Source organism: Athene noctua, chromosome 7, assembly GCF_965140245.1.
Source record: "Athene noctua chromosome 7, bAthNoc1.hap1.1, whole genome shotgun sequence".
Lineage (NCBI taxonomy): Eukaryota > Metazoa > Chordata > Aves > Strigiformes > Strigidae > Athene > Athene noctua.
Window position 1 is genome coordinate 43,645,075 of NC_134043.1, and position 20,439 is coordinate 43,665,513.

Consider the following 20,439-nt stretch of genomic DNA (forward strand, 5'->3'; position numbering starts at 1 on the left):
GGAAAGACAAGAAACCAACAGCAACTCCCTTCATTTGGTTGTAATTCAGGAAATACCCCTACTCAGCAAGGCACACAAGTTCATGAATAAATCCCACTAAACTCAATTAAATTTAGGCAAATAAGCTTCAATTCTTTCCTGATGCATCCTTCTCATAACAGACTGCACAAAGGTCTCTAAGTTAGGTGGAAACTGGGACAGAAGGCGACAAGCTGTTTCAGAGCTCTTGGAAACAAACGAGTTCAAACAATCCTTTGTTTCAGCAAAGCACTCAAACAAGTGCTTAGGTTCCACTGACTCCACTTGAAGTGAAGCTCACATTTACATGATTTATTCCATCAAGGCCAGCATGAATACTAAAGAATCATACTCACTCGTGTCTCTCATAGCCGAGGGTTTCTCGGATAGACCATGCAACCTGGTAAGGGGAGGCTTGCTCTGAATCCTCCAACTCTTCTCCACTGTCTTCAGACCAGTCCAGCCCTAAGGGAATGGAAAACATGAAAGGTGGATGAAAAGTATATCCACCTCATATAAGTCTCTGAGCAAACTACGGGACAAAAGATGAATGTGTAGTATAGTAACAAGCAGAATTACGTTTGATTAAATCATATAATATTCTCAATTACACTGGAAAATTTACAGTAACAGCTCCGTCACAGTGTGAAAATAGCTTGCACTGATTTTTGTCAAATTTTAGTTTTCCTTTTAAAATCCCTGTTGGCTTCTTTACCCATAAGCAGTGGAAGAAGAATCACCAGCTTCCTTATCCACAGAAAAATATTACAGTTTTCATACCAAGCACATGGAATCTTTAGAGACGAGGTAAGAGAAGTCCCTGCCATGAAGAACTGACTGCCTGCTAATTTTTAATACTGTATGATCTAAATAGGTCACTTACACTTCTGTTTACATTCTGACCCCTGCTCTGTGCCAAAACAGAGAGAATAGGAAAACTCTTAAGACAGAGCAGCATGGACAGAGACAGACACACAGCTACACAGGATGTTCCTCTGCTCAGTCTCTGTAATTGCCTGCCAAATGCATATATTAGCATGAACAGAGAGCTAAAGGAAGAGATGCAAATAATCCTGCACTTTTACTAAGCAGCACACTTTAGTTTAATGATGATGCAGTAGCATCAACTTATTGTATGCACCAGCAGCCTCAGTTAGTCAAGCTAAACACAATCGTTGAACAGGACAGCCAGAAGCAGAGCCCAATAAGTTCTCTGGTGGAAGACTTTATCTGGAGCTCCATCTTTTGCAGTTTTTCTTACTCTCTGTCTCCCATCCAGTGGAATTCTTGCCAATTCCTTAGAGCAGGTGGGATATAATTAAGATATCTTAAGACATTTGATAAAATGCCAGAATTATACTTTCAACTTAAATGTTTTTTCACTCTCATCTCCTTCCATAAAGGAATAAAAAAGCCAGCTTAATCATTGGATAAAGATGTCTACAATTGATACCATGTGACAAATTATTTACCCAAAGCTTAAAAATAAAACCAGAGGTTGCATTGTTTTGCTTCTAACGGGTACTGCAGAAATGAAGGAATAAAATCTAATCCAGATTCAGCTATACTCACACTGCAGTTACATTAACATCCACTTACACGGCTCTGATGTAGGTACACATAAAACAGCTGCATCTTTTTAAAGACTCTGTGCAGTCATCTCTAGTGCTACTCTATCATAAAAAAGAAATCCTGAAATTCTCTGAACCAGCATAACTAGTGTTTAATATTAAGGCATATTATGAATAAATAACAAATATATCTTCCACTGTCAGATATTCAATATCTAAATTCCATTACTTTGCCAAATATAAAATGTTATGTTATAATTTCATACACGTACAATTATGCATCTGCATAACTGTACATTTCTAGGTCTAATCAGGTTTTTTACTATGCCTTGTTTTTAGGAAAACGTATTCTCTTCACCACTTGAGAATGTAAAACATTAAACACAGAAAGTGATATTTCTGCAGTCTTTCAAAACACAGGTCACTTCCTAAGCTATTGGGGTCTGTGACTCTCAGAAGTGCCTCTGGAGCTGCCATTCCTCAAAAGACCTGCATTATATATAGGACCATCAAAGCGGTTTTCTGATGAACAATGTCCTTTGGAGACATGCTATGGGATGCTAATTATCTTCTGAACAAATAGTCAAGCTATCCCACGAGTGCCAAAGGGCAGATCTTAACAGGAAATTTTAAAAAGGTTAATTGAAATAGCAAAAATTACAGATGTTTGCAATTAAATAAGATGTTTTATGAAGAACATGCAGATTTATTTGAAGGGGTTTTTTTTTAAACATCATAAATGGCATTCCTGATCTAATATCACACACTGACTACTGTTGCCCTTTTCCTTGTCAGTATTTTATTTTCATAGCAGCAGGTTGGTTATATTTACCTACATTTTCACAAGCAGCAATTGATTATTATGGTTTCTAGACAATACATAAGGAGGAGACTATTCCTGCAGTGGTATGTGGACAAGAGTCCACCCCTCCAATTACCCTCTGTAATGGTCCTGCCCTCTTGGAGTGGTATTTTGCTTTTGTTCATCCTCATTCTGTACACAAATCGGCCCAAGTCGAGCAAAATTCTCTTGTGCTCCAGTTTTCCCAGCCAGGTCAACTGAAAATTTGGATCTGCAGAGAATGATGGGCCAAATCTCCAAACTTTTACATGTGCTTATTTTGCAATGGGCACTTGTCTCATATCTAACATTCAATCTAACTTTGTCCACTCATGTAGGTACAGCTGGCACCACATTTACTACTCGAGTTGCAAACCTTCTATACAATGCCTGTATCATCCAAGCAAGGTTTTCTACACTTCAGTCTGATTTCTCAAATTGTTAACTGAGCATTAAGAACAACCAAAATGCCCTAAACCACACGTGATGGGTGCAGGCATTCCCTTCAGAGAGAACAAGTCTAAAGAAAACACCAAGAGATTACCTAGTTCAGGGTTAATTTCTAAGGCCCACACGGGAATGCAGCACAGGGCAATGAAGACATTCCCATTTTGTCTTTTGGTTTCAGATTAAAAAAATAAGGTGGCAGTGCATCTATTATCTACCCACCTAAATGTGGAAACAGATCAGTGTCCAGCTGCTGTTTTCGAGTGCACAGTTTCACCAGTCTCTGTAGCCGGCTCATGCAGGATGAGTGTGGAGAGAAGGCTGTGGCTTTCATGAGGACCCGATCAGTCCTTGGAGGGTCCGTGACAGGAGCCCTGGTGGGTGGCAGGAGGGGCAGAGGTCTCTTGTTAGACAACTGCCGGGCTTGTGCTATAGTGTGTGTGGTGGGTGCCACTCCCTGCATTGGTAGGCTGGTGTTCGGAGGTTGAGGTGACTTGCAGACTACGCCCTGCGATAGCCCTGTCGGCTTTAACGAAGCTGATGAAGGTGGCAGATGGGAGTGCTGCTGCTGCAGAGGCTGCTGCTGCAAAGGTGCAGGAAGGGGGCTAAAGTGCTCTTGGCGAACTTTTAAAATCTCTGTCTCTCTCTGGCGCTGCCGGTTTTGAGCCAACTTGCTTTGCAACTTTTTCCTCACTGTTGCCCCTTTCTTTAGGTCATCATCCTCCTCATTGAAAGCAAAGGGGTCTTCTAATTCTGCCTCCAGGTAGTGGAGAGGAAGCCTAGCCCCTGGAGGAGAGAGGGACATCCCATCCAATCCATTGGGCATCTTCAAGGCCAGGGTGGGCACCGTCAGACTGAAGGCCATAGCATCCATCTGATGCCTGACCTTTACCTCCTCTATGGGATCATTCTTTTTCTTCCTCTCCTTTTTCGGTATAAAGCCAAGTACCTGCAGGTGGCTGTTGCAGTACCTTTGAAAAGTAAAAGCAGTCAGTTATTAACTCTTGTAAGTAAAATCTGAAGAAAACAGACATCACTAAAGGGAAACCACCCCCCCCCATCTCATGTGAATATAGTTCAAAACACAAGAGGTTTTACAAGAAGTGTACACAACTGCTTCTAATACCACAGACAGCTATGATGTTCCCAAACTGTAACAGAAAACAAAAAACTTACACAAGTGATAATTTGTAATCTTCAGATATAAAAGCCTTCATTCATTATTCATAGGAGATTCACACACCACCATGCAAAATATTTACTCTCTCATAGGGTAAATACTCAGAAAGCAAAGTGAACAAAACAAATGGACTGTCTGATACATAAACCAGTAAGAACTTGAGCTATTAACTAAGATTGTTTCAAAAGCTCCCAAGAAAAAATACACTGAAGACTACTTCCTTTCATTTGGCTGTTCTTTCACTGGAAGTAGCTATCGTTTTCATCTACACACACACTATTATTATGAATTCCACTGTAGTAGGAAGGAGTTTCTTATACGGACAATTTCACTAGAGATACCTGTTGAGAAGGGTCACTATTTGCACTTAATGAACAAGTAGCATAAATATTTAAATTGTTTTAGGAGCTCTACCATGATGAATTTTTATCCAGAGCATTAGCTGAATGTTCTTCAAACAAAAATCTAGTTTAAAAGAAATTCTCTGCTGCCCAAAAATGTTTACACAATGCCAGGAATATGTACACATACAATCCACAAACATGGATTTTAAGCTCTTCTAATTAAAAAAAAGCTTTTAAAGTCATGTTATTAAAAAAAAGAAGGAAAAAAGTCTTCAAAAGTTTGTAATGAAAATGAAAATAATTACGATCACAGATAACATACTAAGAAGTAAACAATTTATTTTTGTCTGATTAAAACAAGCAGGTGATAGAAACATAGGAACCATGATCTGATCCTTTTCCTGCTTCACACAGGCAGGCCCTCCTGCCTCTGTAAAGTGCTATCAGCAATCAGACTTCTGCCCTTGCAGGATTCCATCTATAACCTGCAGCTTACAGATGAAAACAAAGATATAAGGAAAGAGTGATGATACCTACATCAAGGTATTTATGGACAAGAACAAGAAATACTCATGAAGGTATTCTTTGAAATCTGATCAGTATGAATCCAAGAAGAGTATGCATTGTTGAACAGGTTAAAATTTAAATTATTCCTGGTCTCCATGGAGAAAAAATAGTAGAAAAGCTCAAACCTTCAGTTTAGTGACTTTCATCTTGTTGACCCACCCCTAAAGAAGCAGTGAACTGCTTCTAAAAGGTGCATAAAGGATAAAAACCAAAAAGCAAATTCGTATATGCTCCTTAATGATCTCCATATATGTAGTTTCTTGAGGGATCCACAAATTAGAAAAGGCTGAAAAGTACGGCTACTTATTATTGTCTAAATAATTTCTTTATTACATTAAGTTGTAAGTAATAAATAAATCTAGATAAGGCAAGCTAAAAGCCAGCAATGTGTGGAGTCCTTACTAGAACACATTGGAATACTGTAAATTCATACTGAGAGATGCACTTCTAAAAGTAAAATTATATAATGAGGGCTCAATAAAGCTTCCCTTAAAGTCAACAGCTCTATTCCCTTAATTAAGCACTTTAAATATTTTGTTTGAACAAGAATGAGAGCAGTTACAACAGCACTTTTAGTATGATGGAAGAAAAAACAATAAACAAACAAAGCAAACAAAGGGGATTTTTTTTTCCCCTTTTGTTCCAATAAAGAGTTTTACTCAATGTGAATGCTTTCCTTATATTGTTCAGAACTTAAATATTGCCACCTTGTGCTTGTGCTGACATGAGGTGGTAACACTGGCTAGCCTGCTTTCATTGTGAAAAACAAAGAGAAAGCAAAAAATAGAAAACGTGAATAAACCTATGAAAAGGTAATAAACTTGCTAACATTCTCTGAGTTTTAGGCATTAAGGGTTTTGCTCGTTCACACATAATTGGTTTGATATGGCACAGAATAAAGCTTTGGCTCTTAAAACTGACCATACTGCATCACTGAAAGCCAGCTGTACCTTATGGAGGCATCAACTCTGGACACAAACCCATAGATAATGAAAATACAGATCACATGCATGTGCAGACTCCAGTACACATTGACTTGGCTCTATGCTTTAGGGTCTGTCTGTCAATCCTCTGTCTTCCAGCATAACCAAGGCGGATACACCTTGAACTAGAAGGAGCAAGAAGAACTGGGAAAAGCACTGAAGTCTTCTTTGGGTAGAAAAGACTACATGCAGGCAGTTTTGGCTAGGCGTAATTTATTAGCACCAACTCAACCTTGGCCTTGTCAGGCTCTAGCTGGTCCGCTGCAGAGCTCAGCGGGCAGGCGCACCCATTTCCCCATCCTTCAGGTTCCACAAGGGCTTTTTAGTTGGACCTGGCCCAAACTGGCTCTGACTTTACGTGGCGCTGCAGAGCCTGGTGCAGACATGAACTGACTCTGCGGGAACCAGTCTATAACCAGCCGAGTTAAGGCAATAAACTCTTTGAATCAGATGTAATGCCAGGAAAGGCATTAGTAGTTCATGCTCCATGGAAGACAGATTACTGGGAAGACTTGAACAGCATCTGCAAGTAGCACAGTCCCTTTTACATAGCTCTGAGCATGAAACCCATAAGGGTCAAGCTGGCCCTACAAGAGCAAATTCTGACGTGCCTGTCTTAGTGGCTCAATTTGTCACTTCTATAACCTGTGAGTTATTCGCAGCTGACAGTATCACACTGAGTATCTAATATACCTTCTTTTCCCCTTCCTCACTCAGTACCAAAGGTACTTATTTTGTGCACGTGAGGCTGAATGCAGTCAGTCCATATGGCAAGAGCAATGGGTTGATATCCATTAAAACTATCATAACATGAAGCACACAAAAGGTGATGGGCTCTGAAGGCTTCAGTTGGACAGTTGGGAGGGCAACATCATTGGGAGGGCAAGAACCCAGACAGCAAGGTTTTCCACCTACAACTGCATTCTGCTTCCCAGTACCTCCCAGACTGGTATCAAGTTCTGTCACTTATTTAAAGGAAGATTCAAGTGAACTGGAGAGCATCTTGCATATTAATAAAATATTTAAAGATTTTCTTCAAAGAGGAGAAATAGAGATAAAATGTGTTTAACCCTGCTAAATTGTAATAACCCTATACTTAAAAATTAAGTTAAACTTCATTACCTATGTATCTACTTGGATAAGAAAGAATTAGGAGATGTATTCAGAGGAAATACAGATACAGAACCCGTGTCTGTATCATCCCATATGTATTCCTTAAAAAAAACAAGACTATGAATAGAGAAACTAGAGTTCAGATAAGGCAATGAAGCCATGCACTATTAATAGATTTAAATTGTAGAATGTTAATGGTTAATAAGAAATCTAATAATATGGCAGCATATTAAACATCTTTGTGGCTGGTAGCATCTCATTTGTCTGGGGTCAAGTGATAATTTTTTTTTAATTATCTGTGGACAGCCTATGAAGCTTTTGGCATGTAATGCATGCATCCTGTTGAGACATTTCATTTTTTATAATCTTTAAAAGTATATAAGAAGATAGCTGTCAGAGCATCATACAGCCTGCTTCTGATCATGTACAGTTAGTTACATGTCTAAAACTGTGACAAAATGACCATCTGACAGTAATTTTGTACACAGAAAATTAAAAGCTACAAGTGAAGAACTCAGACATAGCAAACATCTTTATATCGAACAAAGTGTGAAAAAAGTCTCCTAAGAAACAGATACAGGTTTGCCTGCCAAAAAAAAAAAAGTTTAGAGCAGGCACAGTCTTATCACTAGCATTCATTAAGTTTTATTGTTAAAATTAAACTCTGCCCTGAGAAGCAGTCTTTTAAAATATTCTTTCAAACTATCACATCCTCTCATTTGAAATTAAAAGTTTATTTTCTCCTTCAGACACCTGCTGTCCTCTTCAAGTACTGTAATGTGACACTCGACATGCAATTGAATTATTCTAATATAACATACACCAGATGTCATGACCACACTTCACTTTAACTTGAGAAAAATCAAGAAGAACAAAGTGTGAACTCAATTCAAGGTGTAAAGAGAAATCTCAAATTCCATGGGAACATATGAGACCTAAAAAAGTGTCATTAAGTACTATTATTTCTATTGTTTTTAAGTATGACCCCTGGTAAACAGCAATTCTGGCTCAGTCAGCTCTTGCATCTGAAATTACAGCATGCCATTTACGCTAACAATTTCCATGATCATTTCTGTGAGCTTATTTCCAAAGAGACTCAACTGTACAGTAGCAGAGAAACAGTCACCGACTGTCAAATTACAGCTTAAAGTTATTCATCTTGTGCCATTTGAGCATTTGCCCTACAGCTTTTGACAAACATTCATGTTTTTTTTTCTCACTTCATCAGTCTCCTCAGCTGAAATGGCAGGTGAAGTGCAAGTTAATTTAGAGCACAGTCCAACTGTTGTTTCAGACAAGAGAGGGAGCTGTGAGCTGAGAAGGAAGTTATATGTAGGGCACAGTGGGAACACTGCTAATAATGCAAAAGGTTAGTGAATGGCAGCTAATAATGTGAAAGGTCAGTGAAGAGTGGTTTGATTCTTTTTTTGGCATATTTTGTTTATATTTTAGGTTAAAAAAAAATCATTTCTAACAGAACAAGCCTCAGATAGTTAGCACACTCATTAATTAAATACTGTGTTACTGGCAAAACCTGCAACCATGGCTCTGAAAAATTAAAGTCATATATACCTGGCAGCCAAGATCAGACAAATTCTGCTATTTCAGTCCAAACAACACCAATGAGACTGGTGCTCAGGAAGTCTTAAAGAGCAAGGAAGAATGTCCTTGTGGTTACAGTATGGGCTGCAATTCAGGAAATCTGGTTTGAATTCCCAGCTCTCCAACAACTTCAAGCACTATCTCTTGCAAGGCATTTAATACCCGGGCACCTTGGGCATCTTCATTTGGGCAGGGAGGGGGAGAGAAAGGGGGGAAGCAAAGGTGACTGGACAGCACTTTCCCAGGTGGCTCATCTGTTATCAAGCCATAATTATTTTATTCCAGTAATACAACACTACAGATCAGTACCAAATCATAAATACCGAACTGTAATTCTGGATTTGTCCCTATGTGTCACTGCTCCCTAAGCCCAGAAGGTATGCATTTTCCGCTGTTTTCCCTGAAAAAGCAGATGGAAGTGTGCTCTTGGCACAGCTGGCCAAACAAGCAGGCCTTTTTAAGAGTATGTACTGTGAGTGACAAAGCAAATTAATTAGAACAGCAGGTACTGTGTAGAAGGTTTGATCCACAGTTTATAGTGAATTTGAGAAAAGCAATGAACTCTCCCAAAAACTTCCTTGGGCATAAGTTACTGCCCCCTTTCTGAGTACTTGACTACCACAGAAAATAAAATAAATTTTACTGGTCTTAAAACAAAACCCTCAAAGGAACATCCTGGAATTCAACCCATTCAGGCCAGTTCCTCCCTCATCCTGAAACCAAGCAGCATTTTAAAAGAAAACTCAAGCCTATGTCCCAGCCAATTCCCACTTTGCAGATGGGGAGCCACAACTCACCTACGGTCCTCAGATTTGGGGATGGGGTTGGTGCAGCGTTGGCTGTTATACTTGGCCACATATTCACATTGCTTGAAGGGGGCAGTCTTGTCCTCCAGAACGTGTCTAATACAGAAGGCGTAGCCGTTAAGTCGCCTCTGCTTGCACAGTTTGGGGCTATACGAGCACAAGGGCTTATTGTCAACCTCAGAGAAGTGTATGTGTTTGCCTTCATACATCACGTGACTCTATTCCTTGTGAACATCAGCTGAAAGAATCAAAATATGAACACAAATCACATAAGTGAAAAAAAACCACATTCAGCTCTAGATTGTCTGTTTCATTTTGGCAGGAAAGAAGGACTCAAAACAATACCTGATTTTAAATCTTCTGTACCATATCAGTGTTAAGAGAGAGCCCCAAGGACACCACTATCCTGGAATGATGATGAATCAAGATGAAGCAGATTGTCTAAGGAAAATACCAAAAAGGTCAATCAGAATAAAATAGATATTATTACTGTTCAATAAGTAAGTGGCCAGATGTAGCCACTAAACCTGTCGTTCAGCTAGCATCCAATCAGCCAAATCCACTAGCACAATAGTTTTTAATCAGTAGTCACAGATCTTTGGAAACCATGAAAGGAAAATTACGGGGGGGGGAGCAAATTCTATTGCCACCACACTTAAACCTGTTAAACAAAACTCCATTCATCTACCAGAAAGTGATTAGGAGCTACAAGTTGAAAAAGGTTAAGTGTCAGATAAGATCACCTGCTTTCAGGAATCAAGTTGAATGACAATTAATCCATTTGACTGCAGAGGTTTTACTTCAAGTATCTCTGCTTACAAAAATGCTGGCAACTATCATTGCTCTGCAAAATTTTAATTTCATCAGGCAGTACAAGAATTTCTTTACCACACCTGATGAACAGTCTTCAGATCTTGTAGCTGCCCACAGCTTCTGCAAGCATCAATATGCAGTCCTTCCTGAGGTTTTCATGGTTCTTCAGAGCTTTTCCTACCTTACTGCACTTATTTTAGGTAAACACAGGCATTAATAATGTCAGAGGCAGTATTCTATTGATGCCAGGAGGGCTGAAATGTCATTTCAGCAAGATGTTAATTTTTTCCCCTAAAATAAGATTTCTACAATGCAAATCCATGCAATCATAAGGCACTTTTCCATTTCCCAACACTATGGAGTCTTTTTTTTTTAAAAAAAAAAAGATTGCCAAAAAAAAACAAACAAAAAAACCCACCCCAAAGTACCATCAAATAAAATTAACAGTACACATATTCTGCAGCTACTCTGCTACACTCAGCTTAGCCTGCAAAAGGCAGCTTTTATTCAGAAAGGCCAGCCCAAAGCACTGGAATAAACTCTTCTGAACATTCAGTACCCAGTTCAGTTTTGTATGCATTATATACCAAGCAAAGGAATGTACATAGAGGTGATATTCAGGAAGTATGTAATAAATTAGACATGTGACAAATGTACAGATTACCACCTCAATCAACTTACTTGTTCCCAAGGCCCAAAACGGAGAGAACACAATTGCAAGGAGGGAACCTACACAGAATTTGCAGGAAAGATGCAGTTTCCTCTTGTGAAGGTACAAGCCTTCACTTCCCGCTGTGTAAAAGCGCCTTGAGAAAATGACAAGCACTATGTCACTAGAGGACTAGAAAACCAACTTTAAGTCTCTAGGGCAAAACAAAACACCCTATCACCTCTAAGAGTAAACTGCATAAACCAGGCCTTTCATTAGCACATATTTAGCTGTAGAAGCAGAGGGACAAAAGACTATTACAAATTTAAAAGCACACTTTCAACTCTTGAAACAGTTGTATACGCACACATGCGGCATACACATCATACAGAATGGAGACACACGCTACAAAATGTAACTAACACAAGCGACCCAATTAATTATTTGACAACAATAAGGATAATTTTGTATTTCCTCTTTATATAAATACCTTCCTTTCCATGCACACATGCAAGCACACACCCTCAGGGGCAGGGACCTGGCACTTTGTTCACATCAGATAGGCCACAACACAATCAGGAACATCTAAACAGGTTCCAATCACCTTTCCCAACTTATCTCAAAGCATTGTAGGGCATATGCAAAGCACATACCATGTATATTTGAAAATGGAGTATGACCCGTCACAACACATCAGTCTTAAGAACAAAAAACTTCATTGTTGGCTGTGCCCTTCAAAAACACAGAATGGGAAGAGGGAACTATCTCTTCTTTAACAATGTTGATAACCAAATAAACCTTTCAGACACCTTTGTTAAGGCACATGCACTTCAGTATTATCCAGCAACAATGAGTCTTAACTAATTGCATCCTATACACACAAGGAAGCTGACAGAAAGCCTTTTGCTCTGGAGTTTGCTTCTCTCAACAGTTAACCAAAGCTTGTATCTGGTGGTATACTGGACAGGATGAAAAACTTGAAAGAAAAAGTGCATCTTGGAGTTGCGGTGACTCACATGCTGCTATTATCTCTCAATTTTATTTACCCCCTTCTTTAGGCTACTACTAGCATGGCTTTGCAGTTTTTGATGGATCAATGACCTTCTACTCTTTTGCACAACCCAGCAATATTTCTTTTCTGAAGGTTATCAAGCAACAAACCAAAGAAAAAGTGTTTCTCAAAACTGTGCAAAGTGAACAGTGAGAAGTATGTACCTGGTGTGCTTCCGTTAAGCTTCTGTAAAGAAACTGTTCCACAGTTCCCAGCCACTATAATCCTGGATTTATTCTTGTGCCCCCAGTCTTATTTTTGGATTTAACTCATAATTAAGTCTGATTTTTGCATTTAACTTGACTGTGTCAAGGCAGGCATAGTATTTTACTTCTCACTTGTCTGAAAGATACAAGGCACAAGTACAATGCCATATGAAACACTGAAGCAAAAATACTAACAATAGTCCTCAGGGAACCCAGTGAGCTTGAACATGAATTTTTGGGTCTATATATACACTGAGAGAAGCTCATGCAAATACAACCTTGTTAAAAATTCTGATAGGAAACAATGGGTGCAACTACAGTGCAATGAACAAAAAGCTAATATACCTAGCAGCCAATGTTATATAAAGACCCCCACCCCACCGCCCGCCCGCAACTCCCTCAAACATGCAATTATATCTTTTTTGGTAGATTTCTCCACAGACTCCCCGAAAAACAGTGCACTATCTGAATATACAGGATCAGAGACTGAAGTTGTACTTAATCCAAAAAAAAAAAAAAAAGAGCTTTTTCTTTTTACTTCCATAGCATACCAAATATTTATATATATAAATAACGAAGACTTTTAAATGTACTGATTCTACTGATTCTGATTTAATCTGATGCAGTATTTTATTTTAAGCAAAACATACAGAAGTTCTTAACGGAGCTTTTTGCTGCTACATAAAAAGTAGCACAAGCATGGAATAGGCACATGTCGCTTAACTGAAGAGAACTGAAACTACACTTAGCTAAATAGCGGGTGGGGGAGAAATTATTTTTGTCCCACAGGATTCTGTAAGAGATGACGGAAACATGGACTTCCCCTGGAAAAATCAAATGCTTGAGCAGCTGTACTTCACTGCAAAAAATATCAGGGTACAAAACTTTCTGGAAACTGTTTTGGGTTTTGCATTTATACTCCACATTGAAGCTGTAGAAAGGTTCAACAGAAACATAACTTATGCCTGCATTCACTCACACTAGCTTTAGCCACAATCCATGAATAAGAAATTAGATGCTGCTTCTTGAGGAACCTGGATTTTCCTTGAACAACTGCTTCTAAAGAAAAGATTTTGAGCTAGTCAGAAGCAATGGGGCAAAGAACAGAAAAGAATCCAAAAATGTGTGCCATTGCCAAATGAAGACATGACTGAGGTTCAAAAAATCACAGTAGGGGATAAAGTAAATATAGAATGGTCATATATGATATCACACAGTATTGGAACTAGGGGTACGTGATGAAGCTAGTAAGAGATTGACTCAAAACACATTAAAGAAGTACTTCTTCATTTTTACTACTCATGGGTAGTGAAGTAGAACTTGCTGTCACAGGAGGCTATGGAAGCAGACAGTTATCATCAGATTCAAAAAGACAATAGAGAAGTTCCTAGACAGTGGGACATAAGTGATGCACCTGATAGCATGTCTAATTTAACAAATATGGATGGTGTAGGAGCAAAAGAAAACACTGCTATTCCTAAATAGCATCACTTACTCCTACTGCCCAAGACAGAACACTAGGTTGGATCGATCCCTGATTTGACCCAGCAGATATTTCTCACATTCTTATGAGGTCACCACTAATATTTGTAACTTGATAACACATTCATTTCTCCCTTTCTCCCATTTTTTATTCCTGAGCAGCTGACTGGAAGAAAATCTTCTCCCTCTGACGAAAGCCCTAGCTGGACATGTGAAGAGCAATCAACTTAGCATGCCAGCAAGGCTTTGTAGCAAGGACAGGCAGGACACAGAGCAAAGCCACACTCCGTGACATCATCACTTAGAGCAGAGCTACTTGTCCTGCTGAGTGCAGCCACTGGTGGTCCATAAAACAACAGAAGGCAGTTTGCAAAGTGACTGTAAAAAGAGAAATGAAAGACTTAAATACACACAGGTACACACCTGCGCAACTGTCAGTACCTGCTGTCAGGCACAGGAAGAAGCCAGCTCCCAACTGCTTTTAGTACTGGCAAGCAGGCATAATCAGTTCCCTTGCAGCACATATCAGCTCCAAGACAACAAAGCTGTAGCTCTGCACTCCACATGCCCTCTTCCAAAACAGTTAAACAGTCCTTCAAAGAGGCTGGGAAAAAGTGTAGCAGGAAACTTTTTGGGGCAATCTTTGCTAGACCATACTGAGGATCAGCATTACATCATATAAAAATTTGTTACCTGACATCATCTGTAGTCTACATAGAAGTTAGTGGTCTAGTCGCTATTAGAAAGCCCAAAGCATTATAGCCCCAAAACTCCACTGCTAATTTTGAGAAAACATTTGCTGAAAATATTAGAATATTTTAAATCATGTGGGTTAGACACATTCTTAAACATACGCTCAGAACTTGACATTCAACATAGGTAAGACCCTTTTAGGCAATGGAATCCCCAAAAGCATTGTAAATTGCAAGGCAATTATATGTCGGTGGTTAAAAGATGTATAATTAAAAGGACTGAGCTCAGAGCTTCACACATTGCATCCAAACAAAAGCCACGATTAAAGAGGTCTTATATGTGTTGTTTTGCATTTGCTAGTACTAGCACAGATTTCATGTTAAATTGCTTGGTGTGTTCATGACATCTCACAGACAAGGCACAATCATCTACATATGCTTCCAAAATCATCAGCTTGGGGCCAGAAATGGAATATGGATCTCCAAGAATCTCTGCTTTTCCACAAACACTAATAGCATAAATAGGAGTTCTACCGATTCTTCAACTTGACCAAGAAAGTCACTAAAGGGTCACTATCTGACCCTTTTGCTAACAGTAAATACATAGATTTTAAGATGTTTGGGCAATGTGGAATTTCATCCACTCAGAGATGATCTTAAAAATCATTGCAAAAAGACATGTATTTAAAGCTACATTACAGTAAAACCTTTCAGTCAGTAGTAGTAAAAAATATGAGAGAAAGCAAAAACATTTGGTTTTTATATTTCATACTAAGAGACTTTAGGTAACTAGTACCTCTCTGTGAAGTGCCCTGTTCTATCAAGAGAAGCTGCACCACATCTAATTGTGGTCAACATCAACACCACAAAGTTGTAACTTCTGTCCCCGTTCTGTGATCTAGCCATAACTTTGGCTTAGTTCTGCTCATTTAACAGCTCAATACTCTACTACGCTCAGCTACCAAACCAAGACTGCTGCAATTCTGGAAACAAGAGGGTTTTGGTTAGTAAAAGCATCCAAATTGAGACAGAAATCACTGGAAAGACCAAAGTCAACTACAAGAGTTCCTGTAGAGAACTTTTATTAACTAGAGTACAATCCTTACTCAAGGAGGCCTCTAAAGAGCCCACACAAGTCAAGGTACTGCACACACATGCAAGTACCCTGACAGATTAAGACATTTAACATGCTATGATCTTACTAGACATTTTTAGTTATCAGCTGGAATCGTACTTTGGACTACTTTTTTTCATATGTTAAAATCTACCTTGGAAGACAGAAGCAGCAACATTGTCCTCATTCTGCCTTTTTAGAAAGCTTATTACTTCAACTCTGCAAAAAGGCAGTTTATATTGCATAAGGACGTCTGACTTATTAGCAGAAAGCAGCAGTATATTTCAGGCAATACTGATAATACAGATTATGTTTCAGAATATAATGCAATAAATACAGAATTAGATTTAAGTATTATTCCTAATAGTAAGAATGGCTAGAGAACTTACAGACTTGTAACAAGTTTCAATGAACAGCAGCAAACATAACTAAGAGAAGGAAAATAAATCTTTTTGTCCCAAAACTGAACAAGTGGTTCGTTCTCCTACACAAAATGAAATTAAGCAGGAATTTTAATTTCAGCTAATTCACTCATATGATGAACAGTACCTTAAAGAAAACATGACTAAGCCAGCCCAAAGCCTAAAAAACAACAAACATTTGAGACTCTAGGAATTTTAGAAACTTCAAAGAATTTCTAAAGAGAAAAGAGGTTAATTAGGAAGATTCTTAACTGTCACTAAGAGTACATTCCTACAGATTTCAATAAAATTATTTCCTAAACATGGCTCTTCCTGACCTAAGGTTGAAGGCAGGCTCCGTATCTTTGGAATTCTTTTGAACAAGGATTTTTCTATTTGAGCTGAAGGTCTCAGGCCCCAGTCCTGCAATCACATCCTCACAGGCAGATTCTCGTGCTTGCACAGAAGCACACTTATTCCAATGTGGCTATAAACAGGCCCAGGTTTTGACAAGACGACTGGGGCTGCAGAAAAGCGGCCTTCAGATGCAGCAATAAATGGAACATTTAGGCCATTGCAACATCGCAGAAATGCATTTTAAAAAGTTACCTCAAAATATCAAAACCATGATCCTGAGAGAAAGCAGAGACTAAACGTCCCACAGCATACCTTGCATCTGTACTTCAACAACAACAAAATCCAGCTGCAAGTCTAAGTCTTTTATTTATTTAAATAACAGATAACCTGCACTTGCATATGAGGTTAAACAAAATACCTTAGTCTTATTTTTAGTCTCAATACTGCAAAGACAAACAAGCTTATTTTCACATAATAGAATATCATTCTTGCTTCACTAGGAATACTCAATAAATAAAATAAAGCATTAGAGCTCCTTACAGAGCAGCCTTTTAGCAGTTATAAGCTATCAAAGTTTCAATATGGTATTACAATAAATTTGTACCTCCTGAGGATCTACCATACTGTGAGAACATGGTACAAGTAACTCTGTAGGACCCGGCCCTACATGCAAATTCATCCACTCATCATAAAAATCTTAAAACATCAAAATAACACCCCCTACGTAAATTTTGGGTTGCTTTCTGTAGATAATTTAGCTTCACAATTAATAAGACTTGTCTGATGTATGTATATACCGCAAACAAATCACATAAAAGGCTGGAGATGGCTGTGAAAAAGTCACCAGGTTGTGACAGTTTCATACAAAACATGAGCTCTCCGGTTCAGCAGCGGTACCCGATGGGGATGGCCTGAGCCTGAAACGCTGCAAAGTACAGGGGTGCCCACAGGAGAGGACACCCAACTACAGGGGAATGATGCATTGCCCTCAATTTGCCAATTTTCTTTTTAAGTCTACCAATCTTCAAAAATTGAGAACAGCCTTAAAATAAACCATCGTATGTTGTTAAGTAACAAAGTTAGAACTAACTATAGATCTACATATTTTAATCGGATGGTATAATATAAGGCTTTAAGGTAAACATTACTGTCATTTCCAAAATTCATTTGAGGTTACCCATGCACAGCCATTAGCATTTTGAGCTTAAAGACATATTAAGGAACATTTGACCAAAACTACACATATCCCGCATTAGAAACTGGAGCTATTTCACCTGTGCGGGGTGAAGTGTGTTGGTGGGTTTTCCAGTGGACTCACTTCACAACTACCAGACGTTCTTTTCCCTGAAAAAAAGGATCCTTTCATTTTCAGTTCGGGGGAGGGGGGGCGAGGCACCTCACAAGGGACCCCCACCCCAGCAGGACCCCAGCCCGCGGGGAGAGCTTGGGTACCCCAGCAGGGACACGAGAGGGGGCCAGGGCCCGAGTCCGCACACAGCCCTTTCCGCGTAGGGGCCACTGGGGCGCTCCCTCCCCCTGTCGCCCACTGTCCCGCAGATGGCAACCGGCCCTGGGGCAGTGGGGGTGGCTGAGAGCCCCGGGCCCGGGCCCCGGCGGGGCTGGGGTGGCTGCCAGCCCCGGCACGTGGCGGGTGGAAAGGCGAGGCAGCCCCTCACTCCTGTCCCTCACGCCCACCTTCGGGGGCCGCTCCGGGGCCCCCGTGTGCCAGCAGCTCCGCGGGGGGGGGCACTGGCGGCCTCCCCGCACCCTCAAAACCACCCCCCCACTCCCTCCCAAAAAGTTGTAAGGCGAATCAGCCCGCCGCTCGCCCAGTGGAGGGGGGACACCGGCGGGGCAGAAAGGGGGGACAGGACGGGACGGGGGGGCCGCGGCCGCGTTCCGGGGCGCCCCCGCCCCGCCGGACCCGTCTTTACGGCCGCGGCCGCGAGGCGGGCGGCAGCGGCGAGGGGGGGAAGCACCCTAAAAACGCCGCGAAACTTTCCAGGCCGCGGCCGGCGCGGCCCCGCACGCCCCGCGGGACCGGCACCGCCTCCGCCGCGGCAGCCCCGGACCCGGTTGGGGGAGGGGGCACCCCTACCCCCCCCCACCCCAGCCACTGCCACCCATGAAAAGTGATTTCGGCAAATTAATGCCGCCCTCAGCCCCCCCCCCGCCCCGTCCCGCGGTCCCCCTCGACCCGCCGCCCCGCGCGGGGGGAGGGGGGGGGGGGGCAGCGGCCCCGGCCGAGGCGCCCCCGCCGCCTCCCCCCGGCCACCAAGCTCCGGCGGCGGCGGGGCTCGGCCCGCTTTGGGCCCGGGGCCCGGCGCGGGGGGCCCGGCGGGGCGGGGAGCGGAGCTGCCGGGCCGCGCCGCGCTGAGGCCTAGCGCCCCCCCGCCCCCGTTCTCTCCCGCCGCCCTTCACCTTCCAGGCAAAGGCGCCACGGCGCCGCGCCCCGACCCTCCCGCTGGGCCCCGGCAGCCGTCTCACCCCCCTTCGGCGCTCCTCTCGGTGCCCGAAAGCCTCAAAACCCCCCCCGGATCCCCTCACCCCCCGCTGCGGCCTACACCGCCCCGGCCGATCCCCGGGCTCGCGTAGCCCGCCTCCCCGCCCGCCCTGCACGCTTCGCACCGCCTGCCGCGCTACGCGAGCCCGGGGATGCAGGCCGGGCCTGGCTTACCTTTCCAGCTGCTTTTTTTTTCTCCTCTCTCTCCTCTCCCCCCTTTCCCTCTGTTGGGCTGACAGATCAGAGTTTCCTCCCCAGCAGAGGGACTGGGAATGGGCTCGGGCTCTGTGCTGAGGAGCTGCTGCCCCCCTGGCTCTGAGAAGATCCTGCTTTTTGTGGGGAGGAAGCTTTGGGGGCTCTTTATTATTTTAAAACTACAAAGTGCTCAGAGGGTAGGTGATTATTAAGGGGAATCCCTGAATATATTCTCCAGCAAAGAAGGCAGGGCTGCTGGGGCTGCTCAAGAAGAGAGCCAGCAGCCTCCTACAGCACCACTACAGGCACTGAGAGGACATAACATCAGAGAGCGGCTCCTCTGCCCTCCAAAACAACAACTTTCCTACCATCTTGGAGGTAGTAGAGAGGGAGAGAGGGAGGGGGAAAAAAAGTACAGAAGGTTTTTATAAAGTGTCAATTTGGGGGAGGGAGCCAAATGGCCAAAATCAAATTTTTTATCATTGATGTGACTTTTTATTTTAAATAAAAATAAAATGCAAAGGCACGTGGCTGAAGAAATAATTTTCTTTATAACCTGTTAAGATCAGCTTTCTGGAAAAAAAAAATTAAATGGAGGTATGGTAAAAAAATGTTATTTTTAGTAACGTTGTTTTTCTTTAAAAATTAAAAATGCGTATTTTTTTTCCTGTAATTTATAAAGTTGATAACTTTTTGTCGTTGTGTGATAGTTCTAAAAAATTAGTATGTAATTCTGAAAGTTAGTGTAACTTTTTTTTTTTTGGTACTCGTACTCTCAGTAGAACAGCTGAGATTGATGTGGGATGGTTTGGCGTTAACTGTACCATTACATCTTTCTCTCTCAAGGTATTGTAGATAAAACTGAATGTACAGGTAGGAAAAAATAACTTTTTTTTTTTTTTTTTTCCCCACCCCCAGAGCTAAGCCATGTAGAGAAGCTATGGGGGATTTAATGAAAGTGAGTGGAACCTGTGATATATTCTGAGAAATTCTGCTAATCTGTCATAAATTTAGAATTGTCTGCCCTTCAGGATGGGATGTGAAAAAATAAAGCTTCTAGCAAGAAATTTGGAGGCAATAGTTGAGTTTTGTTTTTAATGTTTTCAAAGCACTTTGCAGCCTTCTAAAATCTGGTTTAGTTAAATTACTGTTTCGATTTGGGGGCTTTGTTCCTGATATTTATGAATACTATTATTCCCAAATATGGAGTTGAGAAATGCTATAAATTTCTATTACAATATCTTGCAATATAAAATAGACGTGTTTTTCTTTGCTGCAGATGTTTTTATTAGATTGTAAAAAATATATGAACTGCTGTCGAAACAATGTGAGATGCTGTGGTGTATCTATAGGTGAAGACACTGATTGCTGTATTCAGCAAACCTATGATGATGTTTCTTGCAATAGGATTATGCACAGCCCTGTTCAGAGATAAACTGCAAAGATGCCTTTTTATTTGTCCTGAAGGAAGAGGAAATAATTAGGAAACTAATGAGCTATACAT

General features: G+C 41.2%; 1 protein-coding gene across 5 annotated transcripts in view; it reads right to left on the bottom strand.

The window, feature by feature from the left end:
- Positions 1 to 19,297, bottom strand: part of INO80D (INO80 complex subunit D) — a 46,070-nt gene extending 26,773 nt beyond the window's left edge. For 2 of the 5 annotated variants that reach the window (XM_074911146.1, XM_074911148.1), the window contains exons 1-6: positions 18,915 to 19,297; positions 17,512 to 17,581; positions 9,818 to 9,913; positions 9,464 to 9,710; positions 3,100 to 3,848; positions 375 to 483 (exon numbers count right to left, since the gene is read on the bottom strand). In XM_074911146.1, coding sequence (XP_074767247.1) covers positions 375 to 483; positions 3,100 to 3,848; positions 9,464 to 9,681 — 1,076 coding nt within the window. In that variant the 5' untranslated portion in view covers positions 9,682 to 9,710; positions 9,818 to 9,913; positions 17,512 to 17,581; positions 18,915 to 19,297. Of the gene's footprint in view, positions 1 to 374; positions 484 to 3,099; positions 3,849 to 9,463; positions 9,711 to 9,817; positions 9,914 to 12,149; positions 12,199 to 17,511; positions 17,941 to 18,914 lie in introns of those variants that run through there. The other 3 variants (XM_074911151.1, XM_074911147.1, XM_074911150.1) reach the window with 3 other exon arrangements.
- Between the last annotated feature and the right edge of the window lie 1,142 nt (positions 19,298 to 20,439).